The 23,311-nt window shown below is 34.8% G+C and overlaps 3 protein-coding genes across 4 annotated transcripts in view; 1 reads left to right on the top strand and 2 right to left on the bottom strand.

Moving 5' to 3' along the window:
* LOC134846551 (uncharacterized) overlaps positions 1 to 22,985 on the bottom strand; it is a 138,965-nt gene extending 115,980 nt beyond the window's left edge. Inside the window, exon 1 of the mRNA XM_063863932.1 lies at positions 22,972 to 22,985. The gene's annotated coding sequence lies outside the window, so the exon portion shown is untranslated. The remainder of the gene's footprint in view (positions 1 to 22,971) is intronic.
* LOC134846552 (centrosomal protein of 41 kDa-like) overlaps positions 1 to 23,311 on the bottom strand; it is a 604,453-nt gene that overhangs the window by 487,438 nt on the left and 93,704 nt on the right. The window lies entirely within an intron of this gene.
* Positions 1 to 23,311, top strand: part of LOC134846553 (dynein axonemal heavy chain 6-like) — a 115,031-nt gene that overhangs the window by 81,796 nt on the left and 9,924 nt on the right. Inside the window, exons 46-53 of the mRNA XM_063863938.1 lie at positions 1,689 to 1,811; positions 2,841 to 3,038; positions 3,683 to 3,874; positions 4,703 to 4,875; positions 7,729 to 7,909; positions 8,478 to 8,657; positions 11,181 to 11,414; positions 11,945 to 12,091. Of these exons, the coding sequence (XP_063720008.1) occupies positions 1,689 to 1,811; positions 2,841 to 3,038; positions 3,683 to 3,874; positions 4,703 to 4,875; positions 7,729 to 7,909; positions 8,478 to 8,657; positions 11,181 to 11,414; positions 11,945 to 12,091 (1,428 nt within the window). The remainder of the gene's footprint in view (positions 1 to 1,688; positions 1,812 to 2,840; positions 3,039 to 3,682; positions 3,875 to 4,702; positions 4,876 to 7,728; positions 7,910 to 8,477; positions 8,658 to 11,180; positions 11,415 to 11,944; positions 12,092 to 23,311) is intronic.

Here is a 23,311-nt window from a genome sequence, read left to right as displayed (position 1 = left end):
AATATGGTTTTTAAAGAAAAAGTATTTCAGCTTACTATTTACCCCTGCGATAAGCGAGATTATCGCAATCGGGTACTTGACTTTTTTTCCCGTAAATAATTTTGGTCAATTGTTTACGGGAAAAAAATTCTGGTAATTTTGGTCAGAATGATCAATTTTAGTAGGAATGGTCAATTTCACGACTGCTGACATGCAGACCACTGGGATCCTCAAGTCTTGAAAATTTAAATGGAACTACTATCTATTAGGTAGTATAAAGTTCGTTTCAGTTAATAGCTTTTTTTTCAAATAAATTTTTTGATTTAAACAGTTTTTGCTATGATTGAAACTACTGTAATTTGTGTTTTTTTTTCAATTAAACAGTTATGGCTGATGCTATTTCAGCTTAGTCAAATTAAGTTGCGTAGTTTCGAGGGTAAAATATGTTTTTAAATTTTTTTTTTTGAAAATTTTATAGCTCTAAATTTTTTATGACAACAGTTTTTTTCGGCTCAAGTTCTCTTCTTTACTAACCAAGTTATTATCTCAAACAACAAAAAGCAATTGTCTGGGAAAGTTAGCTGGAATTTATTTTCATAATTGGATTTTTGTTTTGAAAATTCCCAATAGAATAAAAGGTTTACCTATTGATTTTTTATTAGGGTTCTTTTATCCAAAAAGTGTTAAAATTTGGCGCTTTTTAGAGTGATGCTGCTTTGTAGTTTTCTAGACTCGTTACTGAAGCAATTTTGGTTTGCTTTGCGAGACCACTCCAGATTAGCTGTTGTGCTTAACTTTGTTTTGTGTTCGCGTAAAATTGATTTGTTACAGAAATTTAATACAGTTATTAAATTTAGTGCCCAACTGTTGTTACCGATTTTTTTTGTTAAAAAATCTAAACGAAAATATTAAACCTAAAACTGCTCATGTTGACGTCGAAAACCATTTTTTCGAAATCATCATTTAATAACATACAGAGCTGATTTAAATTATCCGGACAAAACGAACAACATTTTATATTTAATTTGTGTGTTTCTGAAACGATGTAAACGAAAAAGGATGGAGAGAAAAATTGCTTAACATTTTTACCGAATTTTTATGGTGCAATTTTTTCACGAAGTTTGAGCCCGCAATTTAAAATCGACATCATTTCAGAAAGCCGGTCAGTTCTTTTTAGTCAATCAAAAATTAGGCCAGAACTGCTGAATCAATTGCTGGTAGTCTTTTACCAAAATGAGTTTCTTATGTAGTCCAACAACTTTTGAGAGTGGCAAATCTTTTCAATTATGTATCAAGAATATTATTTTCTTTTGATTGTTATAAATTGTCACTTTTATCATATAAAATACCAATTTTTTATTTGAAATAAGGTTTTGTTCAACTTTTTTGAGATTATAGTATTTGTTGGGCTACATGAGAGGCTCTTGGTGTAGTTTTGCCAACCATTGATACAGTATTTCTGGCATATTTTTTATTGACCTTTTTTGTCTACAATATACCCAAATTGAGAAAAACGCATTTTGGATTTCAAGTTTTGTTTATTGTATCCGGAAAAATTAAATCAGCACTGTAAAACTGTCAAAAATTCAAATAAACTTAAAAGTTTTACTTTTTTGATCGATTAAGTTGCTCATTGTTCCCGATACTGCCAACAATTTGGCAAAAACCGACCAATCAGAAGGCTTGATTGTGAATAACTGTGTGTTCAGGTGAGGTGGAAGGAGAGTGTGGAGACGTTCAATGAGCAGATAGGCAATGTGGTCGGCGATGTGTTCGCAGCTGCTGCCTGTGTCGCATACTACGGAGCATTCACCAGTGTCTACAGAAATGAGGTGTGCACTTTTACTCTGCATTTTAACCACGTATTCTTCGTTTTTGTAGTTTTTTTCACCATCAACCCGTGATTTTTTTTACCGGATCTCTTTAACTATATCCTCTTTTTGCAAAAGGGGGATATTCTTTACTAAGTAAAAAGTTCTGATATGCTTAACCGTTGATTTATTTCTTTATAGGGGGGATATTCGATACCAGGTACCCGAGGGGGGGTATAGTTAAAGAGATCATTTTAGCTCTGCATTTTGCTCTGCATTTTATTTACGTTTTCTTCTTTAGAAATTCAAATTTCAGGTTTAATGCAAGTTTGAAATTCAAATTTCAGCTTTAATAAGTCATGTAAAAAAATATTTTGCCATCAGGATTGATATTTTTGAAATAAGTCGCAATATTCATTACAGTTCTTGAAAATCTTGTGATCCTTTTAAAGCATATGTGGTAGCAGGGGCGGATTTAAGGGGGGGGGTCGGACGCCCCCTCCCTCAGGGATTCGACCCCCTGCCGACCCAAAGGGTCCCTTTGGTACTTTTTAAGAAATCCATTTGTGGCCTACCGACCCTAAAAATTTTCTAAAGGCGCCTTTGGCGCCAATACATACTAACTTTGAGGGGGAGCGCGCGCCAAAAAAAAGTGCCCAAAAACGTTTTTTTTACCTCTTTTTTCAAAAATTTGCCTGCGGCGCAGAAAATTTTGCCAAAACAGCGTCTTTTTAGTTCTTTAAAACAGCTCGGAAAATCAATTTGGTCGACCTAAAAAAAGTCGTCAAAATTTTCGAAATTTTTTTGAAAATCCGCCCCCCCCCTCGAGAAAATCCTAGATCCGCCCCTGTGTGGTAGGAATAGGTACAAAGTGTCAATGGTCTAGTTGCAGTCTGAGCCTCAAACGCGTGTGGTGGATTTTTTGTTTTAAAAAGCTTGCTTTGGGGGAGCATTTTACCATATTTTCTTACATTTTGGAGCCCCTTTTTGCTCGTGTTTGCGAAGTCCAGCTTCGTTTCTTTGTCGAATCTAACTGGTCTCGTTTTGTAGCTTGTGGACACGTGGGTGAGCAGATGTAAGGACCTGGAGATCCCGGTGACGGAGGGCATGACCATCACCAATGTCTTGGCAGATGCCTTCGAGATCCGCCAGTGGAATGTGGACGGACTTCCCAGAGACACGACCTCGACTGAGAATGCCATCCTGGTCACCAGGGCTCGCAGATGGCCACTTATGATCGACCCACAGGTAAATCATAGCGCAAAAGCCAAATGGCAGAAGTTTCAACCATCAACTGAATTTTCACGCTGTCTGTGAGATTTTCCAATACTGATTTCTGATTGGCTAATATCACTTTCTTTCGTTCGTTCCTTCTGCCATCAGGTTTCCTGTGATTTGTTACCTCTCATCGAAGCAAACAGCAGAGCTGGCTATAAAACGATTTGTTCTACGGGAACCGGCTAATAGAAGTCTTAAATTCTCATTTCGCTTGTTTTTTTTTATGGAAACAGTACTTGATGCCATCTAGGCTTATCTGGGTGCATATCTGGGAGGATTATGTTTGTTATGCTGGTGTTGTATTGCAAGTGATGCAAACCTCCGCATCGCCCCCTGTGTTGACATATGTACATAAATTAATAGAACTCACGTCAATGCTTTGCGTTTTCATTTAAGTGGCTTATTGAGTGATTGTGAACTATTCTCAAATCGATCGTTGAAGAACATAATGATTTATTGAGGCATAGCTATTTAAACGCATTTTGAGTTGAGTTATAAATATAGCTTCTGCCTTCTTCTCTGTTAGCTAATTGAACTTCAAATCTCACCATTAAGTTCACTTGTAATTATAAACCCGTTTGTGACTAATTTATCTATGCGTGCTGTGTTCTCAGGACCAAGCCAACCGTTGGATCCGCAACAGGGAGGCCAAGAATGGTCTGAAGGTGATCAAACTGACCGACAGTGGGTTCCTCAGGACCCTGGAGAATGCCGTGAGACTGGGGATGCCGGTACTCCTGGAGGAGCTGGAGGAACATCTGGATCCAGCTCTGGAACCCATTCTACTCAAACAGACTTTCGTATCAGTGAGTTGATTATAAATTGATGAAGTAAACGGCTTTCTTATCTACCTCCATCAGTGATATTTACAACTGGAAACTGGAGTTACAATTTTGATCTATTGTTTTGAGGTTTGACTTGACTTGCATAGTTCCTCTCTGGATCCAAAACTATGGATACCCCCTGGATTTCATTTTTCTTCGAATAGGTTTTTTTTTCTTCATTTGTTTCTTTAGGGACGCGATCGTCGGCCTAACTCGAAGGTTAATAATTTAAGCTTGTTTAAGCTATGGCTAATTTTGAAGAGCTCGCCTTGCAAATCGTAGCGCACATGCGGTTTCGAACTCGCAATCATATTATTGCTAGCGTGGCAGTATCATAAGGCATACATCTCATTATGTATCCTTTTTTTTTTTTTCCAGAAGACTAGTTTTTTCAGTTTTTTGTCTGTTCAAGCCTTGATTTCAAATCATTTGTTTTGAGCTCTGACAGCGTGAGGGAAATTTAAAATTTGCAGAAGTTCGAACAGGTATTTGTCAGCTGAATTACCAAAACTTTTAAGTAGTGGTAGTATACTAAAAGAGATATATATATGCTAAATGATACGTTGCCGACTGCTAGGCAAGCATTACTTTCACCACGGACAGTGTTTTTAATCCTTTGAGTGTGTGTCTGCGCGAACGACAAAATCCGCCATTTTTATGTGTTTCTGTGCTATCTCATTTTTTGTCTAGCAAAACCGCTAAAATTAGATTTCATTGAGACTTTATTTGAAAGTTGAAACTATGCTTCATTGTCCATCATAGTAGAAATAGGATTATATTTTTGAAATTAATCCTTTGTTTTAATTTTAGGGAGGTCGAACTCTGATCCGGCTGGGTGACTCAGACATAGACTACGACAAGAACTTCAAGTTCTACATGACGACTAAAATGTCCAACCCCCACTACCTGCCTGAAGTGTGCATCAAGGTCACAATTATCAACTTCACAGTCACTAAGAAAGGCCTGGAGGACCAACTTCTGGGGTCAGTTATTTACCGTCAATTCCAATTAATATTGGGATCTACTTAACAATCACCCTCTCCCTCTGGGTGATGTAAAAAAAATAAAATGAATTTTTTTTTTAGGATTTTTTGTTAAAAGATCATCCCACCGCACGCCATTTAAGTACAAACTTCACTCCTCTGCCAAATCAATTATGGCATATAAGCGTCCTTCTATCAATTTGGAACTATTTTTAAGACGGAGTAAATCTCCGCTTACGCGTTAACAACGCGAAATATATCGCGCGTTAATTGTCCCAAATTGGCCAAAATGGCGATCTTTAAACCCCCATAACTTTACGAAAAATGATCACAGGTAAAATATCTTTTCAAATTTAAGCTCAGGACAACAATACCTTTCGAATGATATTAAAAAATTCCGTCAAAAATAGCTAGTTAAAAAGTCGAAATTTGTCTGAAGAAAAAACACGACGAGCACAAGTATTCCGTGTCAATTAGTCTTGATTGATTTCTGGACCAGAATGTTTTGCCGCTAACATTTTCATAGATCTAAATACATCGCCAGGTAACTAACCCAAATTGGGATAATGGGCAATTTTGAAACCTCAATATTTTCACTTTCGAAGCGAGTGTTTTAGTACGAACCTTCTTTTTTCCGACCTAAGTCGCAAATATTGGTGCCATTTTTGGAGCACCTTTACAACTTTTTCTTAACAAAGGCTTTGACTTTCGGATAGTAATAAGTTAACACAGTTGATTCATTTTTCATTGTTCAAATGAACCGAAAAAAGTGATTTGTTTCAAACAACATTACAATAATTACACAAGCCAGCGTAGTGTATTATTAGGAAAAAAAATTTTCATCCCTAGTAGCAAATAAAATTGCTCATTTGGTGGCTCTTTTGATATTTCAATTTAACCATTTTAGGCTTATTAAGCATCAACAATTTAATGGAATATGTTGCTCCTTTGTTTTTGGCTTGTGTTAGGTCCTATTTGAAAAAAAAACATGTATCATGAAAATGTATGGGATTTAATGTTTTTCGTTTTTTTTTGCAACGCTTTGGAATTTTTTTTTGCACTTTTTGCAGAAAATTTAATTTTCATAAAAATCTACTGTATCGATTTTCAAAAACCGGCTGCTCTTCAACGTGTCGGAATATTTAGCTAGTCTATTTTCATTTTAACTCACTTTCTACGTCCTTCGAAAGTTTCAGTAGGGTTTTTTTACCTATTTGTTTCGACTTTTTTCATTTTCTGAACTATTAAAGGCACAAATCTGAGATGAAGGTTTCAATCAAAATAACACGTTATGGGGATCTCCCCATCTCAAGCGGCTGTTCCCCAAAATCGGTAGAAAAAATATGGCCTCAAAAGAGCCCACTTTTTGAAATTTTGGCTTAAAACTTTTTGAATTTTCTCAAAAACTATCCTGCCAAATCGGAAAAAGAAAGAAAACCTAAAGAAAATAATCAGTTATTCGAATCTTACCTGCAGAAGCGGCTATGTCCTGCATTTTGAAAAAGTTTATATGGCCTTAGAAAATGTCCAATTTTTGAAATTTTGCTCGTTTTTTGGAAAGTTATTCTTTTTTTCAAAACAAATCTGCTGATTCTGAGATTGATAGTATAGCAAAACTAACATGGTGCTAAGGTTTTCCCTGCGTAATTTGGTTCAACCCACTTTTGTTGAATTGCATTGGCAATTTATCAGCATAATATGTAGCTGCTTTATTCGTGACCAGTGCTTGCCGGTTGTTAAGCTTGTGTTGCTGCGTGGATAGTGCATCAGACTCAAAATCTCTTGATTGCAGTTGGTCGTAGATTCAAATCCTACACGTAGCCGAGTTTTGCTAATTCGAGGCTTATTTCTACTTTTTCTTTTTCATTTGATAGAGCTGCTTTTTGGTTGTGTTCTCGCAAGTGTTTGCGAAGCACAGCTTCGCATCTGTGTTTAACAAAAAATGACAGTAAGTGGAATATCTGTTCAATTTGAAGTTAGAGTCCTACTATTTTTCGGATGATTTAAAAAATTCCCAGCAAACTGTTGGTTTAAAGTCAGAACGTCGGAACAAAAACGTCTCGGTTGTCTATTGAACTATCAAAAAGTTGGCACTCGTGTTCTTTTGCAGTATTTTTTTCGGCTTATTTTTAGCTTTAGTGGAATTTTCAGAGTTTTGTTGCTTGTATCTGCAAAGCATTCTCAGATTTTTTTACTTGAAATAATTTCGCCCCAGTAACATTAGCTCGTTAGAAAAATATATTATTCGATTTTCGCCTCAATTTATATTTGTACCGGTATTTTAATTTCTTCATATTGCCTCGATGTTGCCTCAAATTATATCACAGTGACTCATTAATAATCTATCGAATTTGGTTTTAGATTTTAAACTAGTTCTTGACGATAAAAACTGTTTACCAGGCATGATTGGGGTTAATTTTTAGGCATTAACATAGCACTGAACTTCAAACGCTTGTATCTACAAAGAGAATTGCTCGTATAAGGGCCAAACCCTGAATGTTCCGACTGTCCTGTTATTAGGCTCATAATAATTCAATTTGGAACGATTTTATAGTGCTGGGTAATTCACCATGTGTAATTTTTAAAACGAGCAGTATAGACAGAATCGTGGCAGGCTACTATTTTTAAATCCCCCTCGTGAAAGTTGTAGATCCGTTTCTAGTGCAGGGGAGTACCGAGACCCGGAACGAACAAATAACATGATCTGTTGATCCTCCAGCAACTTGCCCTTGGAGAAAAATTTATAAAAAATTTTTAAAAACTTGAAATTGGGGAAAAGGTTAGAAAGAAGACGGGTTCCTGCTGCGATTCGAACCCTAGTCCTAACATAAAAGTACATTGTCGTGTTTGTAGAGACGTGGTGAGGATTGAGCGACCTGACTTGGAGGAGCAGAGGAACCAGTTGATAGTGAAGATCAACAGTGACAAGAACCAACTCAAGTCCATCGAGGACAACATCCTCAAACAGCTGTTCAACTCAGAGGGAAACATCCTGGACGACGAACAGCTCATCAAGTCTCTCAACGACTCCAAGGTTATTAGAGTTCACTTTTAACTGTTTGGTTTTCTGCTACATGATTTTTTTTCACTTCTGTCCGGAATTTTTAGCAGTTTTTAAAAATTACAAGTTCAAAGTTTTTTACCGCTTAGTATATATTTGCATCATGTATTTTTACAACGATGGTCAGCTATAATTTTTAATTCTCGTTTTTGCATTTGATAATTTTTCTCTATGAAACAAATTTTAAGTGAATTCAAAAAGTTTAAATAAATTGCTAGACAATTTTATCGTGTACAACTGCAATTCGCTGTGAATTTATTGCTGAATGTTTTGTGACTTTAAAAACCTGCAATTTGTTCCAATTTTCTCCGTTTTTTTTACCACAGGTGTATTTTTGTGCTGTTTGTTTTTTAAACAGTTGAGTTTTCTTAAACTGCAATCGTTGTTTTTGTTGAACCCAATTTGCGTGCATTACATGTGGCCTGAAATTTAATTTTTTGCTTTTGTTGAGCTCGATTTCTGTTCACAAGATGTGATGATTTCTGTTCACAAAATGTGACGATTTCTAATTACAAAATGTGACGATTTCTGTTCACAACAGGTGACGTCGAACACGATCACGAACAGACTGAAGGAGACAGAGGTGACTGAGGCACAGATCAACACTGCCAGGGAAAAGTACAGGACTGTGGCCACCAGGGGCTCTGTCCTCTACTTCGTCATAGCCTCGCTGGCTGAGATAGACCCCATGTACCAGTTCTCCTTGAAGTACTTCAGCAATGTGAGTCATAGTTTGTTAGGAGATTTTGAGCTGTCTATGACCTTACAAATGGCTATGTATGACCTCGGCCATGACTTCAGTTAATACTCTAATTATTCTATGCATCAGTTGATAAAGGAATTTCAGCAATTATGAATTATGAGTCATAGTGAGAGTCTTATTGAGAGTCTTAGTTGTCTATGACTTTCCGAAGGTCATATATGGCCTCGGCTACGGCTCTAACTATTGCTCTAGTTAACCTATGCAGAAATTCATAATAATAGTTCAGCAATGTGAGTCATAGTTGCTTTTAAAAGTCTTAATTATCTACTCTGAAGCGAAGTGGAGCTTCGCACCACTTGCGACCTAAAACAAGAAAGCCCCTAGCTTGGAAAAAAAACTCGAAAATGTCGAAAAAACTAACTTATCAAAATGAATAAATCTAGTTTTGAAACAAAAACATGCAAGACAAAACAATGTGAAATTATCAGGGGAAAACACCTACCAAATGGTTAAAAAAACCAAAAATACCGTAGCAAAAACCCTTCAAGCCGACAAAAAGTGAAAGAAAAAACGAAAAAAAATTCAAAATATACTTTCAAGTTACAAAAAGTTATTAAGTCCCCCTCGCCAACAAAAAACACACATATGAACAAAAAAAATTTTTTATCGTCAAGTGACGTAGTGTGAGGCCAGTAACCATATATTGTAGGCCGAAACCTATTAAGCCGAAAAAAGGAAACGAAAAAATCAAGGAAATTTTAACAAATCGAGTTGGTAAAATCACAATCAATATAAAAGCAAATTTCGAATATGCGAGATATCTAAAATGTAACATGCACAAAATATGTCTGTTGCAGTTAATTTGTTCCTAAACTTCCGAAACTTCAAGGAAATGAGTCCTGTGAACAAAGTTATTCACTGGAAAAATTCTGGGACTCGGTTGCAAAATATATCTGTTGCATTCAATTTGTTGCTACAAAAGGCTTCCAGGAAATGAGTCCTGTGAACAAAGTTGTTTACGGGAAAAAAAGTTTAGGACCCGGTTGCAATGCATTTGCTATAGCAATGTGATGACTTTACTATGGCCATGAATGACTTTACTATGGTAATTTAAGACCCGGCTGTCTGATGTAATTACTCTAATCAACTCACCCATGTAACAGTTTTATTAAAATTAGTTTATCAATGTGAGTAACCTTTCATTGTGAGCCTTAGTTGTCTATGACCTTACTTTATTTATGTATGGGCCCAGTCATTACTTAATTTATTACTAATAACTTAAATACAACTTATTTTATGGTCCTGATTGATTTTTTGAGGAACTGGTAATCTCAATTATAAATTGGAGATATTGAATTGTTAACGTATTGTTCTAATCGAATTTCAATGTTTTTTTAGTAGATAATCAATTGAATCTTTCAGGGCTCTGTTTGGACTTAATGTGCGCTGATTTATTTTAAAAACGGATAATTTAGGATACTTTTGTTTGTCTCTACCTGAAAACAGTTTATTAAGATTCGATGAAGGTAGTTCAGACTCCAATATAGGTCGCGGTGACTTTTTTCAGGAAAAGTTTTCAAATTTTTTCATGCTCGAATTTGACTTTTTCGCAGTTTGACTTTTGATTTCTTTGAAGTTTAGTTCTTTCCCATTGTTAAAAGCAAGGCAAACTCCAGAATCGCAAAAAATTCACGAAAAATGTGATCGACTTCTAAAATGGAATTTCAATTTCAGATTTCCCAGTGAAATGAAAATTTACCTATTGATCTAGCTTTCTCAAATCGGGTTAATTTTATCAACTAAGTGTCAATCATAAAATGTTGTAGAATTTCGAAAGGTTTTAAGGCGCTTTTTTTTTCGGAAAATTGAAAATTGATATTTTAAAAAAAAAGTCAGAGTAATTCTTTCTGTTTACTTGCTTTCATTAGATCTTTTCTAACTTTCGGTTGTTTATTTTTTTTCGTTTTTTTTTCTGAAAAAATCTTAAATTTTGTTTAAGCTCAAATTTAGTTTTTTGCCGTTTGGCTTTTGATTTCGTGTTGAGCTCATTAATTTGTTTTGTTCAAAGGAAGGCAAACTTCACTATTGAACAACGAAAGTGTAAAGGTTACGAAAGACGGGATCAACTTTTAGTTTCGAAAGTGGAATTTAATTTTCAGATTTACCAGCGAAATAAAATTTTTACTTATTGATCTAGTATTCTCAAATTGGGTTGATTTTATCAAAAAAAGTGTCTATTTTAAACTGTTCTAGAACTTCAAAGAGCTTTATTAGTCTCTGTTTTTCGGAAAGTTGGAAGTTTTAAGATTTTTATCAAAAAACAAGTCAGTTTTTTGTTTACTTGCGTGCATTGACTCTTTTCCAACTGTCTGGCTATGTTTATATTATCAGAGGCACCTGAAACGGATATTTAGATCTAACGGTCATCTAGATTACAGTTCTAAATTAACAAGAGTCATATTTAGTGAAATTTTGTTTATTTTCTGCCTTAAAACGATTTATTTTTGTATCATAAAAACGTAGATGTATAATTTTGTTCAGTTGTTCAACGCAACAATCGACAGTGCCCAGAAGGCCGAAGATTTAGACGAGCGTCTGAAGATTCTGATCGCGGCCACCACATACAACGTGTACTCGAATGTGGCACGAGGCCTTTTTGAGGCGCACAAGTTGGTCTATTCGTTCATGCTATGTATTGATATCATGAAGCAGGAGAATCAGATCTCAGACCAGGAGTGGATCTTCTTCCTCAGAGGAGCTGCAGGAGTCGAAAAGGTACCCTAGATTGTTTCTCTAACCTTTTTGCTTTTTTGTTTATTAATATATTTATGTTCCAGAAGGCATTACAAAATAACATCATCATATGGTACAAGTTCAAAGGAATAAATCAATGAAATCCAATAATTACTGCTTACCTGGTAGAATCATTAGGCCAAAGCTCTTGGCTCTTGGCAGATTTGAACTATTAAACCAATTTACATGTCTTTTCAGAAATAATTTTTTTTGAAGATTCGTATTTCTGCGAAAGTGTGTTAGTCAACTTCCACTTTGTAGTAGCTACCTTAAAACTCGCCTGTTTTTATCTTGATAATTTTTTGTGGCCCCGCATGTTCTGAATAATTTTTTCTCTATTTTCATAAAACATTAAGAAAGCGACTTAATCGCATCATTTTTCACCCAAATAATCGATTATTGAATTAGGTATCTGATTTTTGTTTAAAAATTATGGGGGATGCAAAAAATGTTCAAAACTTTGAACTTTGGACTCTTCTGTGCCCTATAAGCTATTGTATGCGTGTGATTAGGAGAAACCACCCAAGCCAGACTTGCCGTGGCTGAGTGAAAACGTGTGGTCTAAAGTGAACGACATGCAAGACTTCTTACCTTGCTTCGCTGGCATCGCCAAGGAGGTCGTCACAGTTCCCGTCTGGTGCAAGATTGCAGAATACACGGTTAGTTATAGTCTAGTTGATATTTATTTTCTTGGCTTTTTTCCAGTTTCCCACCCCCTCGTTAAATCACAAAATAAAATTGTCGAAAACTTATTCATGCAGTAATTTACACGTAACAAGTTTCGTAATACTTAATTGACATGTACACGCTGACATGTTATACTACAGTTTAGAACACCGAAACTCAATTTAAATAGGGTTTCGTAATTTGAATTTTTAAAAAAAGAAACGGCTGAACTGGAAAAGAGCGTAATCTCGGGTATCATTGTAAAATACTAGCTTGAAAATAAAACTTTATATTTTAAAATTTTACTTGCTGATAATGACTCCAAAAAAGGCTTTTGCTATATGACTCCCAATTTGCTATAATATACTAATAAATATGAAATGGGATGCGTTACTGCCCTGCCTAAGTCACCAAAAAACTATATTTTTTATCGCTAATTGTCTTGTTAGTAGATGTCATGTGATTGTTTTTTTGTGATGTTCGGAAATGCGCTTCATCATATGGGCGTCCCATGTTTTTTACCCAATTTCAGTTTGTCTTATTACCCTTGCGAGAAGCAAGGGTTTTGCAATCGGGTACAAGACTTTTTCACCGTAAATAACTTTGTTCGTAAGACTCATCTGACTCCTAGTGGTACCTTGCTTCGTAATGAATTCATTCCTTATTATCTCCTGCACACTTAGCATGGAAATGACCAAAACGCCTGAAACGGCAAAGTTGCTTGGTTCGAATATGAGCAAGACCTGTGTTTTTAAACGAGAAATAATCTGTTTCAAATGAAATTGTCGACCTAAGATTCGTCTGCTTACGTTTTGTCGGCTTAGTTGCCACATCCAAAAGTCGTTTACTTTTGCTGTTAACGATTTTTGTTTTACATGCTTTTAGTTTTTCAGCATTTTAAAACCCGGCCAAATCGAAATTTCATTTTTACATTGGTTGTAATTTTACCAAATCGATTTTTTAAAATTTAGTTTTTATCTCAATTTTTTTTCGGCCTAATCAGTTTCGGCTTATTTTATATCAACTTAGTGGGCTCTTACTGCGTCGTTTGATGAACGAAAAAAAAATTGTGCGCCTGTGTGTTCTGAGGGATAGGGGATTTCTTTTTATTTGCTGAGAAATTTTAAAAAATTTTCAACATGAAGGGTTTCTGCTCAGGTATTTTCGGTTTTGTTACTGCTTGGTAAGTTTTTATTCCCATGCTGATTTTGCATTCTTTTGTGTGGGCATGTTTTTTTTTCAAAACTATCTTCATTTTGATAGATCTAGCTGTACGTAAGTGATAAAATATTGTATTACTTTTTTGGTGATAGTTTTTCGGCTTCATGGTTGTCGATTAAGTTCTTGGTTTAGTTTCCGAATTGTGTTTACCACCTTGCGTTCAGCACATATATGGCTTTTGCGGATACTATTTGGGCAGTACACGATTTTTCTCCAATAGTATTTGGCTGAACAAATTTGATTTTCAGCTGATTAGCTATTTTAATTCCTACAAATTTCCGATGTTGTTTATCAGCTTGGTAAGACTGTAGCCACAAATTTTAATTTTACTATGCTCAATTTCCAGACATTTTGGAACTCTTTGAAACTTAATAATTTTAAACTAAAAAAAAAACTGTTGATTTTTAATTGTTTTTCCAGTTCTTTCTTAAACGGTAACCACTATCGAAGTCCTCTTTGATAGTTTTTGAGTCTCTTGCTGTTTTAATCGTATGCTTGTTGTATTGCAAGTGGTGCGAAGCTCAGCTTTGACTCTGTGTTATATGTTCTTGATGACTGTATAAACTTTTTGTATAATGAACTTCGGCGCTGAAACATGATTTTAAAAAACGAACAAAACAAATCAATAAATTTTTGGTTGATTTGTTGCTCAACGTTAAATAACATCGTTTTATTACTGAAAAGGATCGTTTTGAACTATAAAACTTTGGTTTTGATTAAACTGAGTTTTTGAACTTAAATCAGTTCATTCAGGTCATTTGTTAATCTCTCAATGATTTGACACTATGACATGACCTAAATGTTAGAAAAAAAACGATTTGTTTTATTTCAAGGCTACATTCTAAACCCTAAAACTTCAGTTGAAAGGATTTTCTGATGTGTTATGTATGCGTAAGCAAAACGAAATATTTATTTTTCCACTGATATTATTTGCAACCTTTGAGCTCTGCGTAGGGCGCAAGGTCAAGATTTGCCCGTGATCGATTCTTTGCAACGTTTGAACCTTGATTGCAAACTACGAGCTGCGCTTCTATTATTTGCGAAGAGTTAATAAACTTACGCAAAGGCGTGTCGCTTTAAAGTATTTAGTTAAGAAACCGATTGCCGCTTTCGGCAAATGATATTTGAAGATTATTGGTTTTGTTCATTGATGTCCGTGTCAATAAATAGCAAGACTGTTCGTATCAGGGCAAAGCCCTGAATGTTCCGACTTCCTCTTAAAGTCAAATAAATTTGTTGATGAAATTTTGAAAAGTAATAAAATGATAGAATTTCAAAAAAATCTTCCTATTAGCTTACCTCAATTCAATTTGGAACGATTTGTGCTCCCAATTAAATTGTCACTTACGCGTTCAGAAATGTATCGCGAGTTGATTTTCCCAAATATGCCAAACTGGCAGTGTTCAAATGCTCATAAATTTACGAAATATGATCTCCGGTTAATATATTTTTAAGAGTCGATGGACATAGAGAAGACGACTTTTGTATAAGTCTTATATATTTTTTTTTCAGGAGAAAGTCTTATAAGGCTCTATTAATTACAGATGTGCATTCATACATAATGATGTGTGTTATAACTCTGATAATTTTTTTCAGGAGAAAGTCTTAAAAGGCTTTACTAATTACAGATTTCATACATACATATTGATGCATCATTGATTGCGCTTAGGTATATTATGCACTTTTTGAGTTGATATTATATTCAACTGCTGAAAGTTAATAGTAATTTGAACTAGTTAATCTAAGAAAATAAAAAAGGTACGAAAAACGTGATAGATTTCTAGTTGCGAAAGTAGAAAGTATTTTTCAGATTTCCCAGCGGAATAAAAGTTTGACCTATTAATCCAGTTTTTCAAATTCAGTTCATTTTATCAAAAAAGTGACAATCATAAATTTGTCTTCAATTTCGAAGAGGATCAAGGCCGCATACTTTTTACTTTGCATTCGAAAGTTAAATATTTTTCAAAAAAAGGTCAGTTTTTCTGTTTTTTTTTAGTTCCTGGACTTTTTTCAAACTTTCTGTTGGCTTTGTTTAACTTAGCGAGGTTTAGCGAGCTTAGTGTGAAAGTGCGACTATTCTAGTTTTACAACCTAAGTAGTAAACTTTGGTGCCACTTTTGGTGGCACCTCAACGGTTTTTTAATATCATGTGCTTTAACATTCGATCAGTAATAAGCTAACCCAATTAATGGTTTTTTTTAATTCATCAGATGAAACGAAAAAACTATTTAATTCAATCAACAGTGCGAAAGTAGAAACTTTATTTCAGAAACTCAAGATATCGCAAATTTCTTTGAAATGCATAAGTTACACATAATTTGGCTTTTTGCTTTTAAATTTATTACATGCAAATTTAGTGTGGATGCCTGCAGTTTGTTAAATTCCAAATTGTTACATTCAAAGTTGTGTCTGTTTTTAATTATGTCTATAGTACAATTTAATTATCAGATTTACCAGCAAAATAAAAATTTCACCTATTGATCCAGTTTTCTCAACTTTTATTGAAATTGAAAGAGCTTTACGACCGTCTATATTTCCTCGGAAATTCGAAATTTGAAGTCTTTTAAAAAAAGTCAGTATTTTTCTATTTCCTTGCGTTCATGACTCTTTTCCAACTCTCTGTTGGTTATATTTTTTTAGAAGGCAGCAACTAATTGAAAATTTTTTCTTGTGCTTGTTATAATTATAATACTCATGCTAATGGAAAACAATTTAAACTGCAGCATAATTATTTTGTCAGTTCGGCAAAATGTACTTATAAAAAATCTAAATAACTATTGTTAAAAATAAAGCAGCTGTTCAAAATGTCTTTTATAATCAATTTTGAGGTTCCTTGTCTATTATATTGCCAAATTTGAATGTGGAGGAAAGACTTAAATCCCGCACTTCTGTTTCTTTTAAATGCCTCTCGGAACAATCGGAATATCATATCGGTCATGAATGTGCTTGCTATATTCAGCAGTGCCCTATCGTCATTGAAGAAATAGTTCCGAGGATCAGAGCATCGTCGTCTTCCGTATCTCGGTGCTCTTCAAGCCTGTCTCTGTAACTGCCTCGAACCGAATTCGTTTTTTTGAGCGTTCGGGTTCTGGGTCTCGGTGCACTATTTGCTACTGGTCCGCAAATGTTCACGCTACTACTTGATTTTGATCCTCCGCTCATTGAAATACTTCGTTTTACTTTGGAAATTATAGAGCCGGATCGTTGTCTGGAAAAGTTTCCCGACCCGCTACCGCTGATGTTCAGTTCACTAACTGGAATTTCGTCCTCGCCAGAGACCGATATGCCTTTTTGCCAGTCTTCGTTGCTGCCATCGGCTAATTCCGACACTCCTGAAGTGAGTTCGTGTTCTATGTCGCCGGAAAACGAGAAGTGTATTGCTTCGGCATTATGATTCAGCACCGGCGCCGACGGAGGCGGTGCTTGTCGGCTTTTGCCAGCCCTAGAATTTGTGTCAGCGAAAAAGAAAACCTCGTGGTTAGCGGGAGAACCCGGCGAGTTGACCGACTGCGGGCTCTGGAAATTGGGTGAGGCTTCGTCTGAACTAGTGGTAAAAAAGTGGGCTCCTTTTTCCAAATCTGACAAATTATTAGAAGGCATAATTAATTCGTTTTCTATTCGAATCTCCTGGATGTGGTTTAGGAAGAACTAAGTTAACTTTGTTATTTGGTTTCCTAAATGTCGGATAAATTTCAGAAGCTCCTACTTTTGAAGAGAAATTTAGCCTGAATGAGTTGAACTGTGATTGTAAAATGTAATGAAACTCAAACCATTTGCGACCTTGATTGGAATCTTTGTTATATTTGAGATTCAAGTTCGCCGCATCACATGCCTATTAAAGTCCAATTATGACATAGGTCGAATAGGAGATAAAATTAGAATTGATTGGCTTCTTGAAGTAGCAGGCTGTGTTCTAATTAGCTGCTACTATTCTAACTGATAAGCTGATATTTGTTTCTTAAATTTAACTTAAAGGTTATCATCTTCTTTTTATTATCAGGGTCTTTCAGTCTTGATGGCATAATAGGTGATGCAAAGGTTAAGTTGAACTGTGTGAGCTTTAAAGTTCATTCAACTATCGGTCATTGGAATCTAAATTGAGCGAAGGTCTAGTTATGCCGAAAGGGGAATATTCTCATGCGCGAAAGACCGAATGGGCGAAACAATTCGTGAGCAAAGGACCGAAAACAAAATTAGCCGAAAGTCAATTTTTAAAATGAAGCAAAAGCCATTCAGTTAAAATGAATTAAGCAAAGCAATACTTTGCTTCTTTCTTAACGAAACCCTTGAATTATAGAATTCGTTCCAATTCGGCGGCGGTCACTCTGACTATTTGAAAAATTTTCATAATTCTGTCGTTTTTATATTCCGCCAATATCAATATTCAGTCCCTAGAAATGTTGACTTTCTTTCCAAATTTTAGATTACTGAAATCTGATTGGCTGATTTTTTTTCGCGGATTCGGTCCTTCGCGTATGAGGGATTCCACCATGCCGAAATGAAACCGAAAATTGCCGACTAATTTGTTTTTCACAAAACTAAGCAACGATTGTTTTGATCTTAACTCAAAAATCAATAAGAATAGCCGGTTGTTGTGCAGAAAAAAAAGAAAAGCAAACATTTCGGCCTTTTCTGTTATACGGCCGACAAACTATTCTTTTTGCTATGGTGAAAGTTTGATGATGATGCTCGAATCTGATTGGTTGAAATTATTATTGGAAGCAAAAAGAAATCTCAGCGTTTTCAATACCATCAAGCGTAATTGACAACTTCGATAATTTTGGCCGTATAACAGAAAAGACCCAAAATTTCAAACTGGTTTTTCTCAACACTGAGAAAACGTTTTGGAAGTTTTTTTAATGTCGTTCGAAACAAAAAAAAACTTCCATATGAGATAACATTAGATCAATTCTGATGATTATTTTTGGTACCTGATTTTGCATTGAAAACAAAAAACTAAAGCACACCCGAGGACAAAAATTGTCCCCAGCTCAGTTTTAATGGTCGGAAAAAAACTCCAGCCTTCATTCAGTTATGCTACTCGGACCAATTTAATTTTCTTGTTCGAGTTTATGTCAAAAATGACATAATAATTTTCTTTTGAACAACAATCTCAGTTCGAGATATAATTGAAAATCGAAAGAATCAGGTTTCGAAATCCAAACAATTCGGCCAGACAGTTTAGTACATTTTTAAAAAAAAATTCTGCGAAGCATTTGACTATCGTCATTTCACTGTTAAAACAGCTCAATTTAACGATACACATGTCCTATTATTTGTTTGTGGATTCGACAAATTGTTCTGGATTCCGCAAACGTATTTTTTGAGCGATTTTGAGCGGTACAATGTTTTAGGTATTTGTTTGTGAAATCCAAAACAGCAAAGAAGATCAAAGAAAAGTAGCAATGTTGCGAATTCCGCGACAAATCTGATTTGGGCCTGTTGCGGAATCCGCTTACAATGCACAAAATGCACAGTTTGGCCTCGAAATGTCTGGTCAAGTTTCCTTGGAGTTGAAGAGCCTTTTTCAGACCCAAGGTTTTTGTCGACCTAGTTTGTCTACTTTTCTTTTTGCGTTTCTTCTTTTTAAGTTTCAATGAAAGTAAAGACATTTGTTTAGGTCGTATGATTATTGTCGAGCTGGTTTTTTTGTTCTTTTGTCTACATGTCTATTTGCTATTCTTCTGGTTGAGAATAAATGAAATTGAAGACTTTTAGTTAGGTCGTATAGTTTTTGTCAACATGTTTTCATCCACCTGTCTATTTGTCATTCTTGTGATTTACTGTCATTGAAATTGAAGACGTTTATTTAGGTTGTATGGTCATTTTTATCAATTATCATTTTTTGATTTTTGTCTGCTTTTCAATTTGATATTCTGTTGAATTTTCAATGAAATTGAAGAAATTATTCAATTCGTATTGTTTTTTGTGTCTTTTTTGTCTTGTATAGTTTTTGTTGACCTGTTTTTGCCACCTGTCTATTTAGTATTCTTTTGATTTAGTGTTATTGAAATTACGAACATCTATTTAGGTTGTGTGGTCATTAATTTCGGTTTTTGTTTTGTCTACTTTTTAATTTTCCATTCTTCTGGTCAAGTGTCAATGAAACTGAAGAAGTTATTTAGGTCGTAATGTTTTTGTCGGTCTTTTTTGTCTACCTCTCTGTCTTTTTGGTATTCTTTTGTTTGAGAGTAAAGGAAATTAAATACAATTAATCAGGTCGTATAACTTTTTTTCGACCTGTTTTTCATCCTTTTGTCTGTTTGCTATACTTTTGATTTAGTGTCATTGAAGTTTAGTGTCATGGAAATAGTGTCACTTGTTCAGGTTGCATGGTTATTTTTTATTCATTTTTGTTTTGTTTGTCTGTTTTGTTTGTCGTTTTGGTTTGTTATTTTTGTTTTGTTATTATTCTGGTCAAGTTTTAATGAAATTGAAAAAATTATTTAGGTCTTATTGTTTTTTGTCTATCTTTTTTGCCTATCTGCTTATTTTCTATTCTTCTGGCTGAGAGTAATTGAATTTTCTTTTTATAAAAACCAAATATTTATCTTACCATTTAAAGTTTTTGCACAAGATATACTTTCAATGTATGGTAATTTTTTGCACACCCGACATCGAATCAAAAATTGATTTGTTTTACTTTTGCAAAATGGTTCAAAGAATAAGCTGCAATCAAATCCGCTCGCTTCAGTTTTTTCGTAGGATTGATCCAATGAATTGATCCATCGGTTAACCTAGATACCGTACTAGAGAAATGGAACTATATTACTACTTTAAGACTAGATTATTTGAAGTGTTTATCAATAGTGTCTTGGGTGTCAATAGTTGTTCTGTCAACAGCAGCCGGTGTGTTGTTAGGCTCCAGGGTTTGTGCTCGATGTTTTTCTTGTTCCACTCTCTCTTAAAAAATAAAGAATAAGCCAATATTTAATGCCCTGGGTGTTTTTTTTTTTTCATTCAATCAATTTTCGACTTAGTCACCTAATTTCGAGGTAGTTCTTAAGCAGGGGCACAACAGCGGTTCGCCGTGATGAGCTGTACAGCTCGTATGTTGGTCCTATCCCTCGTGGATGAATGATCTTAATTAAATCAATTTTCGACTTAGTCACCTAATTTCGACGCTACATTGCGTTCTTATAACGCTTTTTAATTTTTGACGCTTCATGGTGTTCTTATTACTTGAGTGAGCGACGAGTTAAATCGTTCAAATTTGAATTGATTAAATTCAGCTTTTATAATTAGAGTGCGAGGCGTTAAATACATCCTTTTGTACTTTAAATAGCGTGTGGGGAGATAAAAGATCAATAATAAGACAAAACTTGCCCTGAATTACGAGCAGTTTTGCTGTTCCGACTTTCGAAAAAAGTTTGTAATGTATATGACTGGGGTGGTTCAGACCAACTTTGCCAAGAAATTTGCAAGCGCATCGGTATCGATCCGGAAGTCTTTGGATTTCTTAGGAGTATACTTGCATTAAACTAAAATGAGGACTATAGTGGTCATGTATGCCTGGGGTGGCTTTTTTAATTCAGACTAATTTTTCAAAGAAAGTTGACAGCGCTTGGGTATTGATCCGGGAGTTTTTTGATTGGCAAGCTGGTAAGCTTGCATAAGACTGAAATGCGGAAGGCATCACTGCTCGAATTATACTTTCAATGCACGAATTTTTTATTCGTGGCAAATTATCCGCTCCCATTATCTTTCCAAACTGAATTAAGACTATCTGATTGCTCAAATTGATTCTTCATTTTTTAGCACTTACAATCGCCATTGGCAGTACAAAGTTTCTAGCTTATCAAAATTTTATTCAACAAAAACTATTGGAGACCGAATAAAGGGCAGACGGAACATTCAGGGCTTTGTTCTATTATATAAGCAGTTTTATTATTTGAAAGAATTTTCAGACTCGATCAACTCAACTTAGTTCTGACTCTTATATAGGTCGCGATGATTTTTTCCTACGGGTTTTCAGATGCAGAACTTAAGGGTCTATTCTATAAAAAAAAACAGTAATGTTTCCATTGAATTAATATCTAAAAGATGCATTAAGTTTATTGTTCCGAATTTCGAAGAAAGTGCGGAATATTTATGCTTGGGGCGATTTTTTTTTATTATTCAATCATTTTTCGACTTTCTAAGTTCGCATTTTTGACAAAGAAAAATTGATGTACCAATAGAAAGAAAATGTTGTTTGGAGCTCAAATTGGGACTACTTTGAAAACTATAATTCAAATTGGGATAAGTAACACGCAATATATTTTGTTCTATTAAAGCTTCTGCGGCAAATTAAATGCTTCCAAGTTGAATCGAGGCAAGCTATTTGCGCTTTTTGTTCCGACTTTTGATACAAAAGTAACGGAATGTTTGTGCTCGAGGTGGGTTTTTTTTCTTCAGACAAATTTCGACTTTTTAACTAGCCATTTTTGACGGAATTTTTTTATATCATTCGAAAGGTATTGTTGTCCTGAGGTCAAATTTGAAAAGATGTTTCACCTGTGATTATTTTTCGTAAAATTATGAAGGTTTAAAGATTTCCATTTTGGCCAGTTTGGGACAATTAACGCGCGATATATTTCGCGCTATTAACGCGTAAGCGGAGAGTTAATCCGTCTTAGAAATTGTTCCAAGTTGGTTAAAAGAAGCTTATTTGCCATAATTGGTTTGTTACAAGGAGCGAGATCTATCCTTTTGTACTTTTGATGGTGTGTGGGGGGATGATTTTCATTTAAAAAAATTTCACATTTTCGAAAAAAAAATTTCTTTTGTTTTATTTCATTGAATTTTTTAGGGTTATTACTGCTCCATAAACCTTAAAAGGCAGTCGGAACATTCAGGGCTTCGCCCTGATACGAGCAGTCTTGTTAATACTTTACTACAAAACTGATCACTTTGTAAAACTTATCAGTCGGTACATTTTATAAGATGTTTTTTTTTAAATCGTGATCAACGATAGACGGCAGTCGGAACATTCAGGGCTTTGCCCTGATATACAAGCAGTATTGTTGTTCTAAATTTCGAAGAAATTAAAAACTGTACATGCTCGGGGTGGGTTTTTTCATTCAGGCCAATATTCAAATGATTTTTTCTCTTGAGGGATCGCACCACTACAATAACCTTGCTCGAGTCTAGCTAAATTTCTCGTTTTATACCCTGATGCTGATTTGACACCTAAAATTTGATATTATCAGCCTAAAATTCATATTTTGTCAATATTTCAAAAAACTATTCGAGGCCATTTAATAGGCAGTCGGATCATTCAGGGCTTTGCCCTGATACGAGCAGTACTGTTATGATTATTATATCATGTTTACATATTTTTCACCAAAAACGGTTGTTGGAAATTTCTGTTAATAGCAGCCGGTTATTTTGTTTATTTTCTTGTTTTATTTGAAATACTTTAGAGGTGGGTTCAAAATCTCATTTCGCTATTTTGCAATCTTTAGAGGGCATCAATCACTCTCAAATTACAATATCAGTTTTGTATTTTCTAAATATCCGCTTGCCCTTGATGATTAAAGAGAGTTAGCGGACATTTTTATGATAATCAAACATTAAATTACAACATCATTTGAAGTCGAGTTGGAGTTTATTGTCATTGATATTATCCAGAACGCTCACTGTACTATAATTTATGATTAAGTTATAAGTAATTTAATAAGTTAAAGGTAAAAGTTTGTCTATTGTAACAGGTGTGTTATGTAATTATTGAAATTATATAATTGTGGTAATTTTGAAGAATTAATGGGCGTATTGATCTAGGATTATAAGAAGAAACGAAGGCTGTTCAATTTTCTAGACTGAAGGTCGCACTAAATGTATAACTACATAATGATTGATGATTTGTGTCATTTCCAGTCAAATAAAGTTCTTTCTATTTGAAGCCAAACGTCCTATGCTTGAAATGACTAAATTATATGTCATGTAGTCTCTTTTTTTTTCTACAGACTTGAAGGTTGAGTCAAACTATATGCTTGGAAAAGCTGGAATAG

Source organism: Symsagittifera roscoffensis, chromosome 5 (genome assembly GCF_963678635.1).
Source record: "Symsagittifera roscoffensis chromosome 5, txSymRosc1.1, whole genome shotgun sequence".
NCBI classification, from domain to species: Eukaryota; Metazoa; Xenacoelomorpha; order Acoela; family Convolutidae; genus Symsagittifera; species Symsagittifera roscoffensis.
The sequence above is the reverse complement of the archived record's forward strand: the minus strand, read 5'-3'. Positions and strand labels throughout refer to the sequence as shown.